The 21632-nt window shown below is 51.4% G+C and overlaps 1 protein-coding gene across 1 annotated transcript; it reads left to right on the top strand.

Annotated features, from left to right (window-relative positions):
* The first annotated feature begins 1416 nt into the window (after positions 1-1416).
* LOC145537673 (uncharacterized) lies at positions 1417-20941 on the top strand. The gene is made up of 6 exons (XM_081568526.1): positions 1417-1478; positions 10165-10689; positions 12319-12458; positions 14879-14968; positions 16712-16803; positions 19931-20941. Exons 1-6 carry the CDS (start codon positions 1417-1419, stop codon positions 20111-20113), a joined length of 1092 nt encoding a protein of 363 aa, XP_081424652.1. The 3' UTR covers positions 20114-20941.
* Positions 20942-21632: the final 691 nt, after the last annotated feature.

Below are 21632 nucleotides of genomic sequence, written 5' to 3'. Positions count from 1 at the left end.
ATGTTATTTTATAATACAGTTGTATATCTGTATCATCCAAATTGTTTTGTCACCCTTTACACATCCTAGATCTATGTTTTTAACTTGTATATAGACTTAGATGAGCTTTCTGTCCTTGTACCTTTTAAAAGTGTATTTATATGTATGTGTACTTATATGAGAAAGATATGATGGTTACTCTTCTGGATAAAAAATTTGTTTACCAACTAAAAACAGCTTTTTGATGATTATTGAAGTGAACTTCACAAATCAGGAAGAATTGACATTGTTACATTTATTAGCATCCAGGAATATGATGTTCTTTTATATATTCAAGCATTCTTATCAACTGGTAAAGCTTTGTGTTCTCAACAAAGCTTTTGTTTTTCTCATCAGTTTTCCTTAGTTATTCCCACATACTGTTGCAGTTGTAGGCTTCGTTGTGTAGGCTTTTTCTCGTTGGTTATAATTCCCCCAAACGCCAGCATCCTAGGGATGGGGTTACTATTCCTAGTGTTGCCCCGCGGCATGCACTCAAGCTAGCCAAACCCTGTGCTTCCAGAGGCATGTGGGGGCCACAGATTCTCCGAAGGAAAATGCAGGAAAAGCATAGCATTAAGTATGTGAGCACAGGTATAGACACAACTTATAAATACCACCCCCATACCCCGCCCCCAGCCTCAGTTTTGAATCTCCTCTCACTCTGGTTCCAGTGCTGGGACCAGGCCATCTGATTCTCAGGTCTCCTCCAGGGGAGACCCTGAAAGAGGGAAGAAGTACAGGACCCACTGGCATGATACCTGGCCCACTTCAGCCTTTCAGACAGAAGACTGGTTTGGATCAGTTGACCATAGGCTTCGTCGTTTGTTTACTTGGGCTTTGGTTTTTCTTGTGGGGTGGGGCAGGATTGGCCATACCACATGACCTACGGGATCTTAGTTCTCCCTACCAATTGTAGAAGCCAGCCGGTGCTCCAGAGGGTGGCGCCTCACTGGGTAGCACTGTCTCCTGCTTTCTTTTAGTTTCATTCTATTACAGAATGCAAATCAAAAATTAGATTTCCTGTTTTAAGCCACATTAAAAAAAAAAAAAAAAAAACACGCCAACCCGATTCACACCAAAATTCCAGGCCTTCCTACCTGGAACTTCCGCCTAGGTCCTTTGCCTAGAAAAAAGGACCATCTCTCTCTTCAGTGGACCATCACTTAATATAAGGAGATCCAGATGTTGCAGGAGGAGAAGGAGGTGACTGCACAGGAGGGGGTTGAATGTCATCATCGACTGAACAGACATGAGATTGAGCAAACTCTGGGAGATAGTGAAGGACAGGGAAGCCTGGCGTGCTGCAGTCCATGGGGTCGCAAAGAGTCGGACACGACTTAACAACTGAGCGACAGATACAAGGGAAAACTCACAGAGTCACCTGAGGGCGCTGTGATGCCGAAGGGGCTCAAGGGCCCCGAGCTTGGTACCGAGCACTGGTCCAAAGTAGACTCCAGGTGAACTCAGGTAGGCTTTTCGGATATCCTGCTGTGTATGCCAAGCAGCACCAATGAAAATAATAGTAGTCTATAATAAGAAGAGAGAAGAGTTGTGTTTACTTACGATAGAAAAAAGTGTTGATTTCTATAAGGCAAACATGGCCAACCTGAAAGTCAACTTCCCAGATTATTCTGACAAGCTGCTCCAAGTTCTCAGCACAGTTTTATGTATTGTCAGAACAAAGGCTGCCAGAAGGTTGAGTGCTGAGGAATTGATAACTTTTGAACTGTGTTGCTGGAGAAGACTCGTGAGAGTCCCTTGGATCGCAAGAAGATCAAACTAGTCAATCCTAAAGGAAATCAACCCTCAGTATTCATTGGAAGGACTGAAGCAGAATCTCCAATACTTTGGCCACCTGATGTGAACAACCGACTCTCTGGAAAAGACCCTGATGCTGGGAAAGATGGAAGGCGGGAGGAGAAGGGGGCGACAGAGGATGAGATGGTTGGATGGCATCACCAACTCGATGGACGTGAGTTTAGGCAAACTCGGGAAGATGGCGGACAGGGAATCCTAGTGTGCTGCGGTCCATGATGTCACAGTGAGTCAGACATAACTCAGCCACTGCAGAACAACAGAACAAAAACATTAAATGAGTCAGGGGGGTTATATTTCTTCAGTGTTAAAAGAGAGACCAGCACATACATATCGAGTCAGTGTGGACCTGGCACCTGGGAAGGGAGTCTTCCTATCAAAGAAGAACAAACACTGGTGACCCAGAAGGAGGGTCCTTAATCTTTATTTTTAACATGGACATTATTTCTGGTCAAGGTGCCCTTTTCCTGAATAATTGAAGCAGATGTACAATGCATATAAGGGAGACCAAAAAGATTCTATTTTAGTTAGTTCGAGTTTGCTCAGACTCATGTCCATTGAGTCAGTGATGCCATGCAACCATCTCATCCTCTGTTTTCCGCTTCTCCTCCTGCCCTCAATCTTCCCCAGCATCAGGGTCTTTTTCCAGTGAGTCAGTACTTCGCATCACGTGACCAAAGTATTGGAGCGTCAGCTTCAGCGTCAGTCCTTCCAATGAATATTCAGGATTGATTTCCTTTAGGAGGGACTGGTTTGGTCTCCTTGCTGTTCAGGGGACTCTCAGGAGTCGTCTTCAGCACCATGTATGAGACCTCGGCAAATTGTTTAACCTCTGTGCCTCATTTCTCTATCTGTGAAAAGGGGGAATGAAAAAATGGGTCCTGCCTCCTGGGGTGGTTGGGAGAATTAAGTGTCTCATATGGAAAAGCACTCACTCAGGCTGGTATCTGGCTCTCAGGAAGCAATGTTTATTTATTTTTTTAAAGATTTTCTAAATGTGGACCATTTTTATTGAGGTTTTTGTTTTTGTTTTTTTTTTTTACAGTATTGGTTCTGTTTTATGCGTTTTTTTGGTCACAAGGCATGTGGGATTTTATCTCCCCGACCAGGCCTTGAACCTGCACCCCCTACATTGGAAGGGGAATTCTTAGGAAAGGATATTTAAATCCTCGTTGTCACTCTGCTGATGCAGCATCAGGGATTCCAGACTGAGGGGTCAAAGCGGCCAGCTTGGTGCTTCTGTTGCATGGGAGCTGGATCCGTCTTTGCTGGGGGGTGGTCCTGTGCACTGCAGGAGGTTGACCAACATCCCCTGTCTCTACCCAAAAGTGTCCCCAGATGGTGCCACAGATCCCTTTTAGGGGAGCATGGCCATCCTTGTCTGAATAAGCACTGTTCTACGTGAGATCCCCGTGAGTGGAGTCATGTCAGCCAGAGCTGTGAGACGGCAGGATGGAAATACTGCGGGCAGTGCTCATGGAGAGGCAGTTGCTAAAATCTCATCCTACCCCCGAAGCGATGCTTCCATGCCAGTCAGCGGCCGAGCTGACGTGTCGCGTTGGCCGATGGCTCAAACCCAGGGTGTCTGCTCCTCTCCACTGCTTCAGATTGTGATGCTTTTTAAGTTATGTATTTGCTTTTGGCTGCACGGGGTCTTCGTTACTGCACAAGGGCCTTCTCGAGCTGCAGCGAACGGGGGCTATCCTGGGGTTGCGATGTGTGGCGTTCTCATGGCGGCGGCTTCTCTGTTGCATAGCACAGGCTCCAGAGTCCACAGGCTTCAGTAGTTAGAGCACACGGGCTCAGCAGTCGCGGCTGGCGCACGGGCTCAGCTGCCCTGCAGCATGTGGAATCTTCCCAGACCAGGGATCGAACCTGGGCCCCCGGCAATGGCAGGCGGATTCTTCACGACTGGACCCCCAGGGAAGTCCCCAATCATGATGTTTGCAGCATTGTTATTTATATCCATGAAGAGACCGTCCCACACAGTTCTGAGAAACACAGACTCACCCATTTGGAGAAAGCAGTAGAGACACAGGGTTTTACATACCAGGCACAATTCTCACAGTTACACCTGTACTAACTTTACTTAATCCTCATGATTCTCAGAGAAGGCGATGGCACCCCACTCCAGTACTCTTGCCTGGAAAATCTCATGGACGGAGGAGCCTGGTGGGCTGCAGTCCACAGGCTCTCTAAGAGTCGGGCAGGACTGAGCGACTTCACTTTCACTTTTCAATTTCATGCATTGGAGAAGGGAACGGCAACCCACTCCAGTGTTCTTGCATGGAGAATCCCAGGGACGGGGGATCCTGGTAAGCTGAGGTCCATGAGTTGGACACGACTGAGCGCCTTAGCAGCAGCAGCAGGATGACAATTCTATGGTGGGTGAGGGGACATTGTTATTCCTACATGTTGCAGATAAAGAAACCAAAGCACAGAGAGGTTAAGCAACTTGCCTAACATCACACAGCTGGTTCGTGGCTGGGCTAGGATTGAGCCTTGGAGGTGGGTATTTGACATGCACAGTGCCATTTCCTTTTCTTCTTCCCTCTGGTTGGTTAGGATCTTCCCAACCCAGGGAATGGACCCGAGTCTCTTTTGTCTTCCCGCATTGGCGGGCAGGTTCTTTACCACCACCTGAGAAGCCCTTGGCAGGTTCTTTACCACCACCTGAGAAGCCCTTGATAGTTGAGTTAACTGCCAAGTCAAGAAGTTTAAATAACAACCTGGAATTTGGTTTCTCTTGAAAAGTATCAGAGAATCTGGCAGGGCTTGGTCCACCACCACCAGTTGGCAGGAGCTTGGAGCGGCCGCCTCATTGCAACAGATTCCGTTTCTCCAGGGCCCCCATCACTCCCTGTTCTATCAATTGGCTGGATTCACTAATTCACTAATAATTCGCTGGATGTCTTTGCCCAGACTCTGCAGATATTAGATTTTCAGACTTCCAGGGACGACAAATCACGCATGTGTGGTTTTGTCTGTCTGTTTCTTTTTGTTTGTTTTTTAGGAGCCTAGCCATACTAATCTTTAATTCAGTCCTGCCTATGTTACAGAGGATGGCTGATTTCAGTTTCCTTTTTGTGTGTGTGTGTGGGCATGCTGAGAGGCCTCTGACTTTTTGAGACCTCGAGGGCTGTAGCCACCAGGCTCCCCTGTCCAGGGGATTCTCCAGGCGAGAATACTGGAGTGGGTTGCCATTTCCTCCTCCAGGATTCTTCCTGACCCAGCGATCAAACTTATATCTCCTGCACTGGCAGGCAGATGCTTCACCACTGGGCCACATGGGTAGCCCCAGGACAGGGGAGGGATCCAGAAACTCAGCGTCACAGGCCTGACATTTTCCTTGTGGCTTTTGGAAATAAAGAAGTTTTCACATATTGAGATCTAGGGAAGCCATTCCGGCTCATACATGGGTTAACCTGATACTACATCAGCAGAATGATAACGAGGATTTAAATATCGTTTCTTAAGACTGCCCCTTCCAATGCAGGGGTGCAGGTTCAATCACTGTTCGGGGAGATAAAACCCCACATGCGTTGTCCCAAAAAAAAAAAAAAAAACAATAAAAGAGAACTTATATTGTAAAACAAATTCAATAAAAAATTTTAAAAATGGTCCACATTTTTAAAAATGTTTAAAAGATAAATATTGGTTCTTGAAAGCCAGATACCAACCCGAGTGAGTTCTTTGCACATGACACACTTAATTCTCTGAACCACCCCAGGAGGCAGGACCCATTTTATCATTCCCCCTTTCACAGATAGAAAAACTGAGGCACAGAGGTGAAACAGTTTGCCGAGGTCTCATACATGGTGCTGAAGACGACTCCTGAGAGTCCCGTGAACACAAGGAGACAAAACCAGTCTATGCTAAAGGAAATCAACCCTGAATATTCATGGGAAGGACTGATGCTGAAGCTGATGCTCCAATACTTTGGACACCTGATGGGAAGAACTGACTCACTGGAAAAGACCCTGATGCTGGGAAAGATTGAGGGGGGAGGAGAAGGGGACAGCAGAGGATGAGACGGTTGGATGGCATCACCGACTCAGTGGACATAAGTTTGAGCAAACTCGAACTCACTAAAATAGCATCTTTTTGGCCTCCCTTATATGCATTGCACCGACTCGATGGACATGGGTTTGGGTGGACTCTGGGAGCTGGTGATTGACAGGGAGGCCTGGCGTGCTGCAATTATGGGGTCGCAAAGAGTCGGACACGACTGAGCGACTGAACTGAACTGAACTGATACTCATTGTACATCTGCTTCAATTATTTAGGAAAAGGGCACCTTTTAGGAAAAGGGACCTTTTTCCTAAAAGGTGCCTGGGGACCACAAGGACAAAAGCGGGGAAGGAGCGGCTCACAACCCCCGAACACCCCCACTCCACACGGTTTCTCAGATCGAGCGGTTAAAACTGCCTGAAACAAGTTTGTTGTTATCAGGGTTGGAGGACTGGAAATTCTGGCCTCACACCCACTCTGTGAGCCTAACGTCCTGGCATCACTGTCTCCCTGGCGGGGGGTTCCCCCTGGGCCCCCACCCTCATCCCTCCCCTCCCCTACCTTGTCCCTGCCCGGGCCCAGGTCTTCCAGGAGGCCAGAAGTGGGGTTGACAGGGGAAAACCATGTTATACTGCCAAGCTTCGGAGACACAAGGGCCTGGATGCCTGGGGGTGGGGATAGGAAGGGCCGGGGGCTGGGGTCCCACACTGCAGAATCACCAAATGCACAGTGACCCCCAGGCACGCAGTCACCCCTCTCCCAAACACCCACACACTCACTGCTGCTCACAATGGCCTACTCACAAAACCCCCAAGATGGTGGCAAATGACACTCTTTTGGATTGGGCACACACTTGCCGAAACACACCCCGCCTGGCCTGTGTGTTGAGGCTGGTCCTTACCCTTAAGGATGGACTCTCATCAGACCTTAAACAAATGGATTCCCAGCACAAAAGCTGAGAAATTCTGTGGGCATTTGGGTAGCTGGCACTTTGGGACTATTACGAATGGACCTGTTAGGAACATTCTTTATACACGTGCAGGTATATATGTAAGGTTTACATATATATATATATGTGTGTGTGTGTGTATATATGATTCATTGGAAACACTGATGCTGAAGCTGAAACTCCAATACTTTGGCCACATGATGTGAATAACTGACTCATTTGAAAAGACCCTGATGCTGGGAAAGATTGAAAGTGTGAGGAGAATGGGATGACAGAGGATGAGATGGTTGGATGGCATCATCAACTGGATGGATGTGACTTTGAGTCAACCCTGGGAGTTGGTGGTGGACTGGGAGGCCTGGCGTGCTACAGTCTGTGGGGTTGCGAAGAGCTGGACATGCCTGAGTGACTGGACTCAACTGAACGGATATATACATGAGTTAACCTATAGATTTGCAGGCAGATACTTTGTTGTCTGAGACATGAGGGAAGCCTATATATACTGGCAAGCTGCAGTCCATAGGGTCACAAAGAGCAGACACTGCCGAAGCAACAGCACACATATATATATATATATATATATATATATAAAATGAGTTCATTTCTGTTTTTGTTTTATAGAAGTATAGTGGATTTACGGTGTTGTATTAGTTTTTGGGGCAGAGCAAAGTGATTCAGATAAAAGTATGTAGGATTTTTCAGATTGGTTTTCATTACAGGATACTAGATAGAGCTCCCTGGGCTATGCAGCAGGACCTTATGTATTTTTGTATATAGCAGTTTGTATCTGCTAATCCCAAAGGCCTAATTTATCCCTTCCCCAATCCCTTTCCCTTTCAGTAAGTATAAGTGTGTTTCCTATGTCTGCGAGTCTGTTTCTGTTTCCTAAATCCATTTGTATGAATTTCCATCTATAAGTTATATCATAAGGTATTTGTCTTTCTCTGCCTGTCTTCACTCGGTATGATAATCTCTAGGTCTATCCATGTTGCTGCAAATGGCATAATTTCATTCTTTTTGGTGGCTTAGTGATACCGAAGCGACAGAACGTGTATATACATGAGTTAATTTTTGGTTTTGTTTTATAGAAGTATAGTGGATTTACGACAATGTTGTATTAGTTTCTGGTGCACAGCAAAGTGATTCGGATAGAAATATGAATGTTCAGATTGGTTTTCATTACAGGATATCAGATAGAGCTCCCTGGACTATGCAGCAGGACCTTATGTATTTTTGTATATAGCAGTTTGTATCTGCTAATCCCAAAGGCCTAATTTATCCCTTCCCCAACCCCTTTCCCTTTCAGTAAGTATAAGTGTGTTTTCTATGTCTGCAAGTCTGTTTCTGTTTCTTCTAAGTTCATTTTTATGAGATTCCATCTATATGTTATATTATAAGGTATTTGTCTTTCTCTGCCTGACTTCTCTCGGTATGATAATCTCGAGGTCTATCCATGTTGCTGCAAATGGCATAATTTCATTCTTTTTGATGGCTTAGTGATACTCCGTTGTGTATATGTACCACATCTTCTTCATCCGTTCGTCTGCTGATGGACCCTGAGGTTTCTTCCATGTCTTGGCTGTTGTAAACAGTGCTGCTCTGAACATAGGGATGCATGGGTCTTTTCCTAGTAGAGTTTTCTTCAGGTACATGCCTGGGAGTGGGATTGCTGGCTCATACGATAGCTTTATTTTTAGTTTGTAAGGAACCTCCACACTGTTCTCTAGAGTGACGGCACCAGTTTATATTCCCACCAACAGTGTGAGAGGTGTCGTGAAACATCTTCGTACACACCCTCTGTTAGCTTAATACGCATTTCTACTGGGAATATACCCAAGAATGGCGTTGTTGGGGTTGGACGTGCATATGTGCAGTTATGCCAACCACCAGTTTTCTCTTCTAAAGAGCAGCACCAATTCACACTTCCATAACAATGCACAAGAGTTCCAGGGGTTTCACCGCCTCACCGACTCTCCTGCTTTTCCTTTAATGAGTCGGAAGGATATGTGCTTGTACCCCTGGAATCTGGTTTTTGAAGGCAAAACTTTTGAAAAAAATTTCTCAAGATGAATAGATTATAAATATCCACAAAATTAAAACTTCAAAAGTAGAAGGTAGAGAGAGAGAGGCTTTTTGTTTGTTTGTTTTAATGAATACACCTTGTTACCACTTGGGATTCTTGTGAAATGCATGTATTATCTTAAAGAGAAAACTCGCTCTATAATCTTCTAAATTGTTGAAGTGCTGAAGCTCATGGGTGATCATTTGACTTCTCAGAAACGAGTGGGTGCTTTCCTAAGTAACAGAGGGCTGGAAACTGGTGATAATCTTAAAGTCAGCCAGCACCAAAGAACTGTCATAAATATCTCATAAGCGGTGAAGTCAACAATACCTGCATGCAAGGAAGAACTGGAAAAGATGCTGATTGAATCAACAACAGAAAAACCCTGGGGGAAGGGCGCTGCAGGGGGAGGAAACAGCCAGTGCAAAGGCCCTGAATCAGGGTTTCTGTTGCTTGCCACCAAAGGAGTCTGATACAGAGGCTTGTTGTTGTTGTTTAACTGCTAAGTCCTGTTGGCACAGTCTCTAGAGTCAGCCTCCTTGGATTTGAATCCTGGCTTGGCTCCTTATGATCTGTGTGACCTGAAGCAAGCGACAGGAACTCTGTGCCTCTGTTCTCTTATCTCAGAAAGAGACAGAATAACAGAATTGGCCACGTGGTCGTGAGCATTAAGGGGATCGACATGTGTAAAGACACTGGGTTGGTGCCTACTGCATGGTCAATACCCAAGATAACTTCCTCATTCTAATTATCTGCATATCAAAAAAGAGGGGAGGAGATTCTGGTCCATGGAGGAGAAATACATCTTGGGGGTTTGAGAGTAGGCCACTGTGAGCAGCAGTGAGTGTGTGGGTGTGCCTTGGGGGGTCACTGTGTATCTGAAGTAGGCACAGGGCAGGCCCCCAGGTCCCAGACATCAGTGCCACCCCCCCGACCCCCAAGCATCCAGACCCTTGGGTCTCCGCGGCTCGGCAGTATAACACGGTTCTTGGTTCTTCCCTGTCAACCCCACCTGCCTCCTGGAAGACCTGGGCCCAGGCTGGGTCGAGGTCGGGGAGGGGAAGGGGCGCTGGGGGCGGGGGGCCCAGGTGGACCCCCCGCCAGGGAGACAATATTCCAGGGACGCTGGGCTCACAGAGCAGGTATGAGAGCAACATTTCCAACCCTCCAACCCTGGTAATAAAACCACAGCCAGCACTAGCACTTGCTGTCTGTTTTGGGCACTGTTGTACCCACCCGATCTGAGTCCCTGTGGGCCCGGGCGGGGTCGTTGGTCTGGAGCCGCTCCTTCCGTGCTTTTGTCCAGGGTGTCCCCAGGAGGGTTTTCCGGGAACCCACCGCCCTCACCGCCCCCGCGGGACGCCAGGAAGCGGCCCGGGGCCGGCCCGCCCCGACTCTGTGCCTCTGGGCAGCCCAGAGCCGAGTCGCTGCCGGGGCTCCGAAGGGTCTGCGCCATCCGGGCGAGTGTGCAGTGCGGGGCGGCGGGCGAAGGGCGGCGGGCGGCGGGCCGCGGGCTGGCGCTGCGGGGTCGCCGCGGGGAGGGCGGAGGCGGCCCGCCAGGAGGTGCGGGTGCGTTCCGGCGGCGGGGCGCGGGCGCGCGCGCCGAGGAGCCCCCCGAGGAGCCCGCGGCTGCCCGAGGGCGGCCGCAGTCCTCAGACCCTTCTGAGGCGCGAGGCGGGCGATTCGTGGTCGGAGGGCTCCGAGGGCCGCCGGGAAGAGAGCAGGCTGGAGGGCAGGGAGGAGGACTGGGCCTTGTGGGTGAAGGCCTGGCTGGGCCTCCTCCCTGGGCAGGTGCAGGAGGAGCAGGCGCCCGGCCCGAAGACGCCAGGAGGTAGCAGCGCGGGTCTGCGGGCCGCGCGGCTCCCGTGGGGGACGAGGCGCTCTGGGGAGGCGGCAGGGCCGGGGCCTCCTTCCGGAACGGCCGGAGGCAGCTCAGGAGGCTGACTCGGGGGAGCCTAGACGGGGGCCTGGGGGAGTGCGGAGGGGCGTGCAACCCCTCCGGAGCCTTTCGGGGGCACCAGAGCAAGCTGGCGAGAAGCGTGCTTGCCGGAGCGTTATGGAGCCTCGTGTGTCTCCGCGCCCGCGCCTGCGGCCGGCGGGTGCCTGGAGCGCGCCGGGGACGCGCATCTGAGGGGGGCGACCTCTGGGGGAGACCGGGCGTCGGCCCCCGGGTCCAGCCCTAGGCGATCCTGTGTCTGGAGGCCGATTCCGGCTTTGCAAACGTGTCTGCCAAGGCGTCTGTGTCTTTATGTCCCCGTGTCCAAAGTGTCTGTTTGAAAATAGGTGTTTCTGCAAGTCCGTACATGCGTGTGTCTGTGTGTGTATCTGCCCGGATTGTCTGCTCTTTCAAGCTCCACGAACCTAAACCTGAACGTTTGTGTGTGTGGATCTGTGAGCGGGTCTTAGCGTTTCCAAAAGGCCCGCGAGCTGAAGGGGTGACTCTGATTTTCCAGGAATGTCTGTGACTGCGGTGTGGGTGTGGGTATGTGTGTGTCCGTGTGCACGGCTGGGTGTCTCCGAGGGTGTCTGAGAGAGACACGCCAGGGTTTCTCTCTGCTTATCTGTGTGATTTGATTTCCTAGTAGGTTTCACTGTTTACCAAGCCTGTAAGTCCAAAGCAGTGATTCTGATGTTTAAAAACACCATCTGGAGAGAGTGTAAAGGCGACTGAACCTGCGGGCAGGGGTGGGGGTGGTCTGAGAGGGGAAGCCTCTGGGGGATGGGTCCCCAGGTGAGACTGGGGGTTGAGCCTGGGGTGTCAGACAGAGGTGGTCTGGGTGTCCCATAGAGTGTCCTTTCAGATTGAATTGTGCAAATATGTGTGTCCTGAGTGTGTGTGCCTGGAAGTGCCCAGTTTTTGAAGCTGTGTGTATCTGCACGTCTGTGTGTGTGTGTGTGTATGCACGCATGCGTGCCTGAGCGTTCCTCAACCTCACGATGTGTTACTGCCCATTTGCGTGTGTTTCAGGATCTACAAGTGCAAAGTGTGTCTTTATTTGCACACGGGGGACTCTGGGGCCAGGGGTGTGGCTGGGAGTTGTTGAGAGTGTCCCCCTGTGAGTCCCCAGCAGGGGGTCAGCTCGCGGGAGGGAGTCACTGTGTGTGTGTAATCCTTCAGGACCCCCACCCCTGGGTCTCTGAAGCTTGAGCCTCTGTGCCTTTCCCAGGAAGGCCTGGCCCCACAGTGGGGGAGGGGCGCTGGGCGAGGGGCCAGGCGCTGAGGTCCAGTAGGGACAGCTCATAGGAGGGACAGTGATGCTGGCAGGCTGGGGGTCTTCCTGGAGGAAGAGGCCCGGGACCCTCCCCACGAATAACGGAATTGCGGTGAACATTCTGACGCCCGTGCGGGTGTCAGAGACCCTGTTAACCTCTTGACTTAATATCTGGGGGTTGGGGCGGGGCCGGGGTCTTGTGTGACTGGGCAACCCAGCCGCATTCATTCTCTCGCGTTTGTCCACAGGCTCCGCGGGCATCCCCAGAGCCAGCCCTGTCCAGGCGTCAAGCAAAGGCACTGGGGCCCCATCCCGCCTACGCCCAGGGTGGAAGACCCAGGTCGCAATGATAGTCTCGAGATCAGTTCCTTGGCCACGGTCCTGAAGGGTCTCCAACTTTCATGTTCAGGCAGGATGGTGCTGCGGGGTCTCCGCGGGGAGCATGGGGTAGGGGCACCCGGGGAGGATGTGCGGGGGCCTCCTGGGGAGTGGGGTGCAGGGGCGCGACCTGGGGGCCACTGAGACCCAATGGGGAGGGCGGTGGCGCCCCTTGAGGAACCAGGCCTCCCTGAGGGCCATCTCACCTTCTGAGCCTCCCGGCCCCTCCCAAGTCTGAGTGTTTCTGGGGTCACCAGGAGGAGCCACGACTGCAGTGGTCAGAGGAGGCTGGGGTATCTGCAAGAGGGGTGGCGGTGACCACCCGCAGGACAGCAGAGGGGGAGCTGGGTCCTGGTCCCCAGGTTTTAGGGAGCGCAAGGGACAGACCTGTGGACTTGTTAGTTTGGGGGAGGAGGCGGGACTTTGTGCAGGACACAGGAGAGGTCAGATGGGAATCACGGGTCCAGGCACAGCCCTGACCAAAGAGAAGACTGAGAAATTGTCTCTGGGGGGAGCCTGTTGGGACAAATAGGGACAGAGAAACTTCTGGAGGCATATGGAGGTCCTCGGAGGATGGCTGTGATGATGTGCTGCTAACTACAGCCGTCGGAAATGGGCTTGGCGACCTCCAGGGACTTTGGGGGGTCGTGTCTGGTTTTGGGGGTCAGGGTGCCTCTCTGAGGGGCAGCCTCTGGGGGAGGGGCCAGGCCCGGGTGGGCCGGGGTCAGTGGGCGGGGACGGTGGGCACAGGGCAGCTTGTGTCAGAGGGGCGGCCTCCGGGGGAGGCGCCGGGGCTGGGGGGCCAGGCTCAGCCGGAGGGGACGGTGGGCACACAGCTCTTATGTCTTCCCCTCTGGGGCTGCAGGGCAGTGTGTCTGCCTGCGGCTCTCGGTTCTTTCCAATAAACTTCTGGGTGCACCTGGTGCCCCAGATGCTTGGAGCACGTCATGGAGAACCAGAGTGCGTGAGAGGACCCGAGGGGGTCTCCCCGTTCCTGGGGGGTTGTCCCAGCTCTGAGGGTCCTGGAGGGCTGCCCCAGTTCTGAAGCCCACATGCCCTACTGACCAGCACCTTGTCCCTGTGCCTCAGCTGCTTGGTGACCCAGGGGCCTTTTCCCTCCCGCAGGGTTTCTCTCCCCCAGACAACCTGGCCCAGAACGAGGCCCTGGACTGATGAGGGAGAGATCAGAGGTCAGAGGTCAGGCTGGAGGGTCCCAGGGTTAGAGACAGTGATCCAGGGAAGGTGCGTAGGAGACGGTGGGGGGGAGGCCTCCTGACCCACCCCCCGCCACCAACAGCGATAGAGTTGGATCCGACACGGGACTGCCTGAGTCTGGGTCAGACTGTGTTCTCAACACTTGACATGCATTTAATTCTATGTAATCCTCACGTTTCATCATTCTGCTCATTTTGTGGATGGGAAAGCTGACAGCACAAGAGGTTAAATACCCCCAAACTGGGGCATCCCAGGTAAAACACATGGTAAATACTTAAATTGAAATTTCAGTTGAAGAATGAATTACCTTTTAGTACAAGTACATCGAAAGTAGTCCATGGGACATGCCAATACTGAAACACAGTTTAGCAGAATAAACACAAAATGAATTTTTATGTCATGTAGGACACGACCCATGCAGTGTTTGGAGATAGTTCTTCTAAAAAACGATCTGTGTGTCTGAAACTCAAATCTCAGTGTGCTGTGCTTTCTTGTGCTGTTGGTAAACCTTGAGCTCTCTCAGCTAGTGACTGGCAGGCTGGAATCCCCCCAGTTCTCACCCCCAGACACGCTGGCCCAAGTCCTGCCCAGGGCAATGCTGGCCGGAGGTGAGGACCCCACACTGAGCCTGTGCAGAGAAGCCTCCCTGCAGGGCCGGCCCCTCCCCCGGGCTGTGCTGAGGGGTCTGGGGCTCGGCCCCTCCCATTGACCACAGTCCTGATGTGGACCTGGATGGCCCCGAGGACAGGGAGGGGAGGGCCTGTCTGAACCCCTCGGTCAGACTGCCTGGTAGCCCTGGGAAGGAGCTGAAAGACAGCCCTGGGAATGCCCCAGGAGTGCAATTACTGAGTGCCTGCTGTATGCCAGACTCCTGAGGCCCTTTTGATTCCCACTTAGCCAAGCTGCAGCTTCCTGTCCCCAGCACTTTATGTCACAGGTTTTCTAGTTTTAGAGGGGGTAAGTCCCAGGTACCACGAGCCCTGCCCCTGTCCTTGCCAGGCTCCATGACAACCGGTCTCCCCAGATCACATGCTGGGCTTTGGACGGAACCAGGAGGGAGGCATTGTCAACACGTCCCCTTGGTTCCTTGGATGTTGGGGACCTGGAGACATGCGGAGGGGATGGAGCTGTCTGAGTGCACCCGACCTCTGGGTTCACACCCGGGCCCCCTGGCTCTGCCACCCAGGCACTGACTGCTGTCTCTCCTGTTCACAGGGAGCAGCAGTGGAGTCACCATGCTGCCTCTGAACACCAGCAGGGGCCAGGAAAGGGAGGAGGTGCAGACCAGGCCTCCACAGAGACGAGGTGAGACACACGTGGGGCGGAAACTGTGGGCAGGCAGGAGTGGGGAGGGCCTCAGGGAAAGGCTGATGGGGAAGGGATGGCCCTGAAGACTGGCCCCAACCCCAAGTATCTCCCACTGGCTCCTCTTAAGGAGGGGGGGGGCCTGGGGACACCCAGTCATGGTAGCTGACGTGATGATGGTACGACAGATATTGCCGGAATCCACCGTGGCTTTCCCCATGTATTTTATCAAATCTGTCAGAGCCTATAACCATCACACAAAACAACAGGCATGCCTCTCCGTCGCTCAGCTTTGTAGTTCCTTCCCCAGACATAGCTACTTTCTAGCTCCTTGTCCAGTTTTCTAGAATGTTCTATGCTCACTCATGGAGACAAGGATGTGTATGTATCTGTTACTGTGTATTTATGTCTGATATACGGGTGCATACCACACATGCCACTTTCATTCATACTGGGTCTTGTTTCATTTAGTTCTGATCTGACACTGAGAATCTTCCAGTCACAGTCCCAAGTCTTTCCACACATCCAGTCACACATGCTTCACAGTGAGGGAGGGACAGGAATTACCGCCTTTTCAGATGGGAAATCTGAAGGGTGACAAGTGTGAATCATCAGCTCACAGTGGGATCGGAACCCTGGCCATCTGGCCTGGGGGTCTTTGACCTTAAGCACTGTGTCCCCTGTCCATCTCGAGGGCTCTCCCCCTCAGGATGCCTGGTTTGTGTTCCAGCTGCCTGGGATTCCACAGTCTCTCTGTGCTATGTGTGTGTGCTCAGTTGCTTCAGTCATGTCCGACTCTTTGCTACCCTTCAGACTGTAACCCTGCCAAGGTCCTCTGTCCATGGAATCCTCCAGGCAAGAATACTGGGGTGGGTTCCCATTTCCTTCTCCCAGGGATCTTCCTGGATCCAGGGATTGAACCCAGGTCTCCTGTGTCTCCTGCACTGGCAGGCAGATTCTTTACCACTGAGCCATCAGGGAAGCTTAACCAGGTTCGTGCAGGTGGCCATTTGGGTTATTCCCAGTGTTTGATGATGACAATATATGCAAGTAGAAACAGGACTCTACTTGGGTCACATTACACAGGGGAGTGGATCCAGGACCATATGTTTAGAAAGGGAGATGGCAGTGTCCGAGGGGACGTTTGCACAGGTGGCCTGGATGCTCCTCCAGAGAGAGGCCAGGAGTGGAGGAGTGTGTAAGGAAATAGATGGATTTGTGCACAGCTTTGAAATAGCAGGAACTCTGACTCCAAATTGACATGTCTGTCTTCTTCGAGGAAACTCTAGTGGTTTCTGGAGAGACGTGCCCCACTGGCACCTGCGTATCAGCTGTGCCTTCCTCCTGGGCACGGGCGCCCCAGGGCGTCACTATCTCCAGAGCTCCTGTTGTCTAACTCTAGCCTCTCCACTCACTGACAAGCCCTGTCTGTTCCCTGGGGACCTTCAGGATGCAACTTCATGCATCTCTGCAGGCACTGCTGTGCAAACTCCCACAAGGGTCCTAAGCTCTCTGTTTCCTTATTGCTAAAGTTGGAGGAATACAGTGCCCATCTCAGAGAGTTATTATGAACAGCCAAACAAGCTAATGCCTGCAAAACACTTAAAAGCACACCTGACACATAACAGGTACTCCACAGGTATTAGCCGTCTTCACTGGTTTCCTGATGAGCATCTTATTATTATCGAGTTTCTCAAGCCTCAGCGGGTGAGATAGCCTCATGCCTCTTTCTTCCTCGCTCAGCCCTGCCTTTTGAGAGCACTACCAGTCGGCAAAGGGGGCCCACCGGAAAGAACGCAAGAGTGTCAGCCAAACGGGCGCCGACGTGTGGCATGGTGGGTCTAGTTGTTTTCTCCTTTGCCCAGAGAACCCTGGGCCTGAGAGGTCAGGCTTATCGGCCAGCCTCTCCGCCCAGCAGAGACCCTTGGGTGCCTGGGTGCCCTGTGCCCCTCCGCCGTCCCAGATGGGACCCCTTCCTGTGGAGGGGATGGTTTTCCTTGAGGGTGCTGCCCTCTTTCCTGCCTCCTTCTCTTTGCTGATTCCAACCTCTGCTCCTGTGTCACCTCCTTCATGAAGCCGCCCTTGACACTGCCTCCCCGATGCCTTGCCTTGCTGAGTTTCTTCAGCACTATTACTGCTACTTGAGATTACACTGTGTATCTATTTGCTCCTAATCTGTCTCCCTTAGGAGAGTAGTTCAGGGGGAGGATGCCAGCAGGAACCCCCATGTTGTTCAGTGACACATCCCCTGTCTAGATCAGGTGTAACCGGTGTCAGGCTCTGTATACACACGGGCTGATTAAATGAAGGAATGAATTCGGGAACGGTCCCTCCTGTGGAGGCAAGCATGGCCTTGTCTACCTGGGTACCATTCTTCTTTTTCCTACTAACCACTTTGACTTTTCCGGGGAGACCACGTGTCTCCATGCTCTTTGGATGGATCTGATCCCATCCTCAGACCAGCTCCAGGTCCGCCCCGACCAATCAGAGCCGGCGGTGCCAAGGTTCCCTGTGATTGTACCTGGGCTGGGCACGTGACTCACCCTTGGCCAACGAGGCATCTGCTGTGTCTCTGGGCTTCTTAACAGGCCAGAAGGGAGCCTGGAGGGACCCTGGTGAGAACCAGGGGCAGCCGTGAGGAGGGGTGAGGGGAGGCCCTGTGTCACATGCCTGCGAGAATGTCTTTCCTATTAGTGCCTATAGCACTCCTGGGAAGGACTCCTTAGAAATCACATTGGAAAAGAACGTGAGAGTCACAGACGGTGTAAAGATCACTCAAATTCACCAATCGCTAACATTTTCTCTGTTTGTGTATTTTCTTTAACAAAATGTAATATATATGTATATTTATTGCAGTATATCTACACATAATATGCCTAAGTGTGTATCGCCTGAGAAATGCAATATTCTGTTATTTAAGGGTGGGGCTATGGTCACCTTCCTGCATGCAGCCCTGACACACACTTCATCTTATCCCTGTATCGGTTTTGATATTAATAATATGCTCCATACTGTCCATTTGGCATCTTTTCCCTCCAACACTAGGTCTAGTTCTGTATGCAGGGGTTGTACTTAGTAACGTATCTGTAGTTTTCTTTACGCTAGACAGTCTCCTAAGCCTTGTTTGCCTTTTATGAAGGCATTTTGAAGTCCAGAGTCACCCCCATCCCATATTGTGGTTTATTGGTTGCATTTTTGGCCATCTCCCTATGAATGAAATTCAGGATAAGCTCTGATCTCTGGAGCACCACCTAAGTGATGCCGTGTCCTTCTCAGAACATCACATTTTGGTGCACATGAGGTCTGTGCGCCATCACTGGTGATGTGAATTTTGAGCCATTGGGCCAAGATGCTTGTCCCAGTTCTTTGCTGAATAATATCTGACTTTCCCCTTTCTAATAGGGACTCACTGGAGAGACACTTGTAGATGCACTAAATAACCTAGAAGCAGAGAGAATTCTGACTGTGCCTTCCAGGCCCTTGCTCACCTGTGTCCTCCACAGAACCAGTCATGAACTGAGGTGATGCAGGACCCTAATGGCCCCAGGCCAAGTCAGCTGACCATGGGAATGCAATGGGAAGGCGATCCCTCCCTTTCCCCAAACCTGGAGAACACAAGGAAGGGATGAGGTGGTGATTCTCCTCCAGAGGCGGTTTGCCCCTCAGGGAACGCCTTCAATGTCTGGAAACATTTTTGTTTGTGACAATTGAAGAGGTCGTGCTAATGGCATCCAGTGGCCAGGAATGCTGCTTAGCATTTCTGCAATGCTCAGGACACCCCTGCCCTACCCATCACAAGAAGGATCTGGACCCCAAATGTCCCAAGTGGGAAGGGCTGGTAACCTGGGAACAGGAGAAGGACGGTTCTGCAGAGGTGAGGGCACCGTGTGGAGGGAACGCTGTCCTGCCCACCCCAAGCCTCCCAGCTGGCATCCCAGCCCTCTGAGGCTAAGGGCCCCAACTCCAGGGTCTCAGCGCTGGGTTCAAACCCAGCTTCAGCCACTACCAGCTGTGGGACCTGGGACCAGTTCCTGAACTCCTCTGTGGCTCAGTTTCCTCATTTGTGAAACAGGGCAGTAGGAACCCCACATGGGATTACTAGGACAATGAAATGAGTTCATATCTGTGCCACGCTTACCTGGAAAAATGGGCTTCCCAGGTGGTGCCAGTGGTAAAGAAGCCATCTGCCAGTACAGGAGACACAGGTTTGATCCCTGGGTTGGGAGGATCCCCTGGAGGAGGGCATGGCAACCCGCTCCCGTATCCTTGTCTGGAGAATCAAGAAGGTTATGTACTCACTTCTAATCCTGAGTGCCGCATGCTCCCAACCTATACGTCTGATCAAATGTCAGAGTGGGAACGCTTACCAGGGCCTCCCTAGCCCTATTTCCTCATCTGCAGGATGGAGAAATAAGATCATAGGCCACCTCGTGAGGATTAAATGGGACCTGACATGTCATTCAGGCTGAAGCGTCCTAAATGCTCAAAAACCGCGGGATGGAAATAGTAGTCCTCCCAGAAATTACTACAGCTTCAATACTGCCAGCACTGTGGGTGAAGCTTTCTGTTGGGAAGAAGTGTTTAATTTCTTAGGAAAGCAGGTGGTTTTAAGAAAATCAGGAAAGCAAACATTGTCACAGCTGACGGCTTTCCAGCTCTCACAAAGCGGCAAACTTTGTTACATTTAATGATCCATTTTTGGATTACTTTGTTCAGTCCTTATGCACCTCTGTGAGGGATCGGTTACTTATAGTCCATTATACAGAAATGCAAACTGAGGCCAGGGAGGGTCAGGTTATCTGCCTCAGGATCCCCAGCTGTACTGGGCGAAGAAGGAATTCAACCCCAGGTGGGTCGCCCCTGAAGTCTATGCTCAGCTCCTCAAACTAAGGGGGGGGAGCCCTCTCCCCCTGGGCACTAAAGTTCTTCTCTCTCCTCTCTGTGGTCTTTCTTTCCTTCCAGCTGGGTTTTTGCTTCACCTTCTACATGGATTCGAGCGACTCCGAGTTTGACTCGCAACCTTCTCCTGGAAGTTCGAGAGCTGGCTCGAAGTACACCTCCCCTTCGAAGCCTCGTGCAAAGTATCAGGAGATCCAGGCCTGGGAGTGTCCCCTGTGCGGTCTCAACGTCCTCTACATCTCCTGAAACCTGAGGTCCCCCCGGCCTCCCGCTCCAGGCCACCCGCATGCCCCCCTATCATGCATGCTGGGCTACTGTCATGTGAAACCCCCAATATGGCGGCTTCAATGAACCCAACTTGCTGTCTCTCCCAAGGCTGTGGTCTGTGTGTGAAACTCCCAGGGCTGGGGCGGTGCAGCTCTGTGGAGTTGGGCAGCCAGGGTCCTTTGACCTTGGTGCTCTGTGCCACGTGTCTGGAGGGGGCTCACCCCCTACACTCAGTCCAGCTTCTGGTTCCAGGGAAAGTAGGGGGATGAGAAGAGGGGAAGACATGCTTCAGTCCTTCAAAGGGCGACTCCTACAAGAAGCCCAGATCACTGTTCCTCACCTCTCGTTGGCCAGAGCGGGTCACATGGCGACATGCAGTTGTAACGGATGCTGGGAAGTGTAGTCCCTAGCTCGGCAATCCTGTGTCACCTAATAGCTGCCATCACTAGAGGAAAGTTGTGTCTGTACTTAGTGCAACTCCGCGACCCCGTGGACTGTAGCCCACCAGGCTCCTCTGTCCATGGGTTTTTCCAGGCAACAATAGTAGAGTGGGCTGCCATCCCCTTCTCCAGGGGATCTTCCCGACCCAGGGATTGGACCTGCATCTCTTGTGTCTCCTGCATTGCAGGCAGATTCTTTACCCACTGAGCCATCAGGGAAGCCCTTTTATAGCAAAGGAGAATGGCTACGGTTTCCACCACTGACGAGATCTGTTATGTTTCATGTTTATGTTGATCTGTTATGATTTATCCCCAGCCACCAGGCTGTGCTGAATCCAGGAGTGAATAAAGTTATTCTTTAGTTCTGTATCTCTCTCCCACTGACTAGGATCTCCTCCCGTTTTACACAGATATTTAGAATATTTAGAGCACCGTCCATGTGGGAGGCACTGAGCTGATGTCTTTACACATTTTGATTCCCTTAGTTGCATTCTATTATTCTCCCTCTTTCTGAGATAAGAGAACAGAGAGTCCACGTCACTTGCTTCAGGTCACACAGATCTGAAGGAGTCAAGCCAACTTTCAAACCCTCTGGAGCAGGCTGCCTCCAGAGTCTATGCCCTTAACCTTCATGGTATCCACCTCACAGAGGTGCATGGGGGGAGATTCCCAGACGGTCACACAATTGTGAGTCAAAAAGCCTCTTTCGACACCTAGACCTTCCAACACTCCCTTCATTTACCTCTTCAGATGCTGCAGAAATACTTGGAATATTGTGTGTAGCACGTATGTGTAGCCACAATAGTGCCAGTTAACAACCACCACCACAAAATCCATAGAAGGTGTTCACTGAGGTGAAAACGCACAACATGTGCGTTGTCAGTTCCCATTTTATCTGGGGGATTTATAGCCCAGTTGACAGCCTCTCAGAGAGTGGTGAGGAACTGCTCCAAACAGGTCGGTATGAGATCTGTTTATAAGGAATTTTTGCAAAAGGGGTCCACGCGATCACATGCACCCGTCATTGCAAGGTTCATGTTGGTTATGTTGCATGGACA

This window comes from Giraffa tippelskirchi, chromosome Y, assembly GCF_054371585.1.
Source record: "Giraffa tippelskirchi isolate mGirTip1 chromosome Y, T2T-mGirTip1v1.2.pri, whole genome shotgun sequence".
Taxonomy (NCBI): Eukaryota; Metazoa; Chordata; class Mammalia; order Artiodactyla; family Giraffidae; genus Giraffa; species Giraffa tippelskirchi.
This window is presented reverse-complemented; position numbering and strand designations above follow the sequence as displayed.

Excerpts from the sequence above, each read along its gene's own strand:
- LOC145537673 (XM_081568526.1), top strand. The coding sequence starts at position 1,417 with ATGCCGAAGGGGCTCAAGGGCCCCGAGCTTGGTACCGAGCACTGGTCC. Across the intron at positions 10,690-12,318 it reads CGGCCCGAAGACGCCAGGAG|GCTCCGCGGGCATCCCCAGA; the intron begins GTAGCAGCGCGG and ends GTTTGTCCACAG. Across the intron at positions 12,459-14,878 it reads CTTGGCCACGGTCCTGAAGG|GGAGCAGCAGTGGAGTCACC; the intron begins GTCTCCAACTTT and ends TCCTGTTCACAG.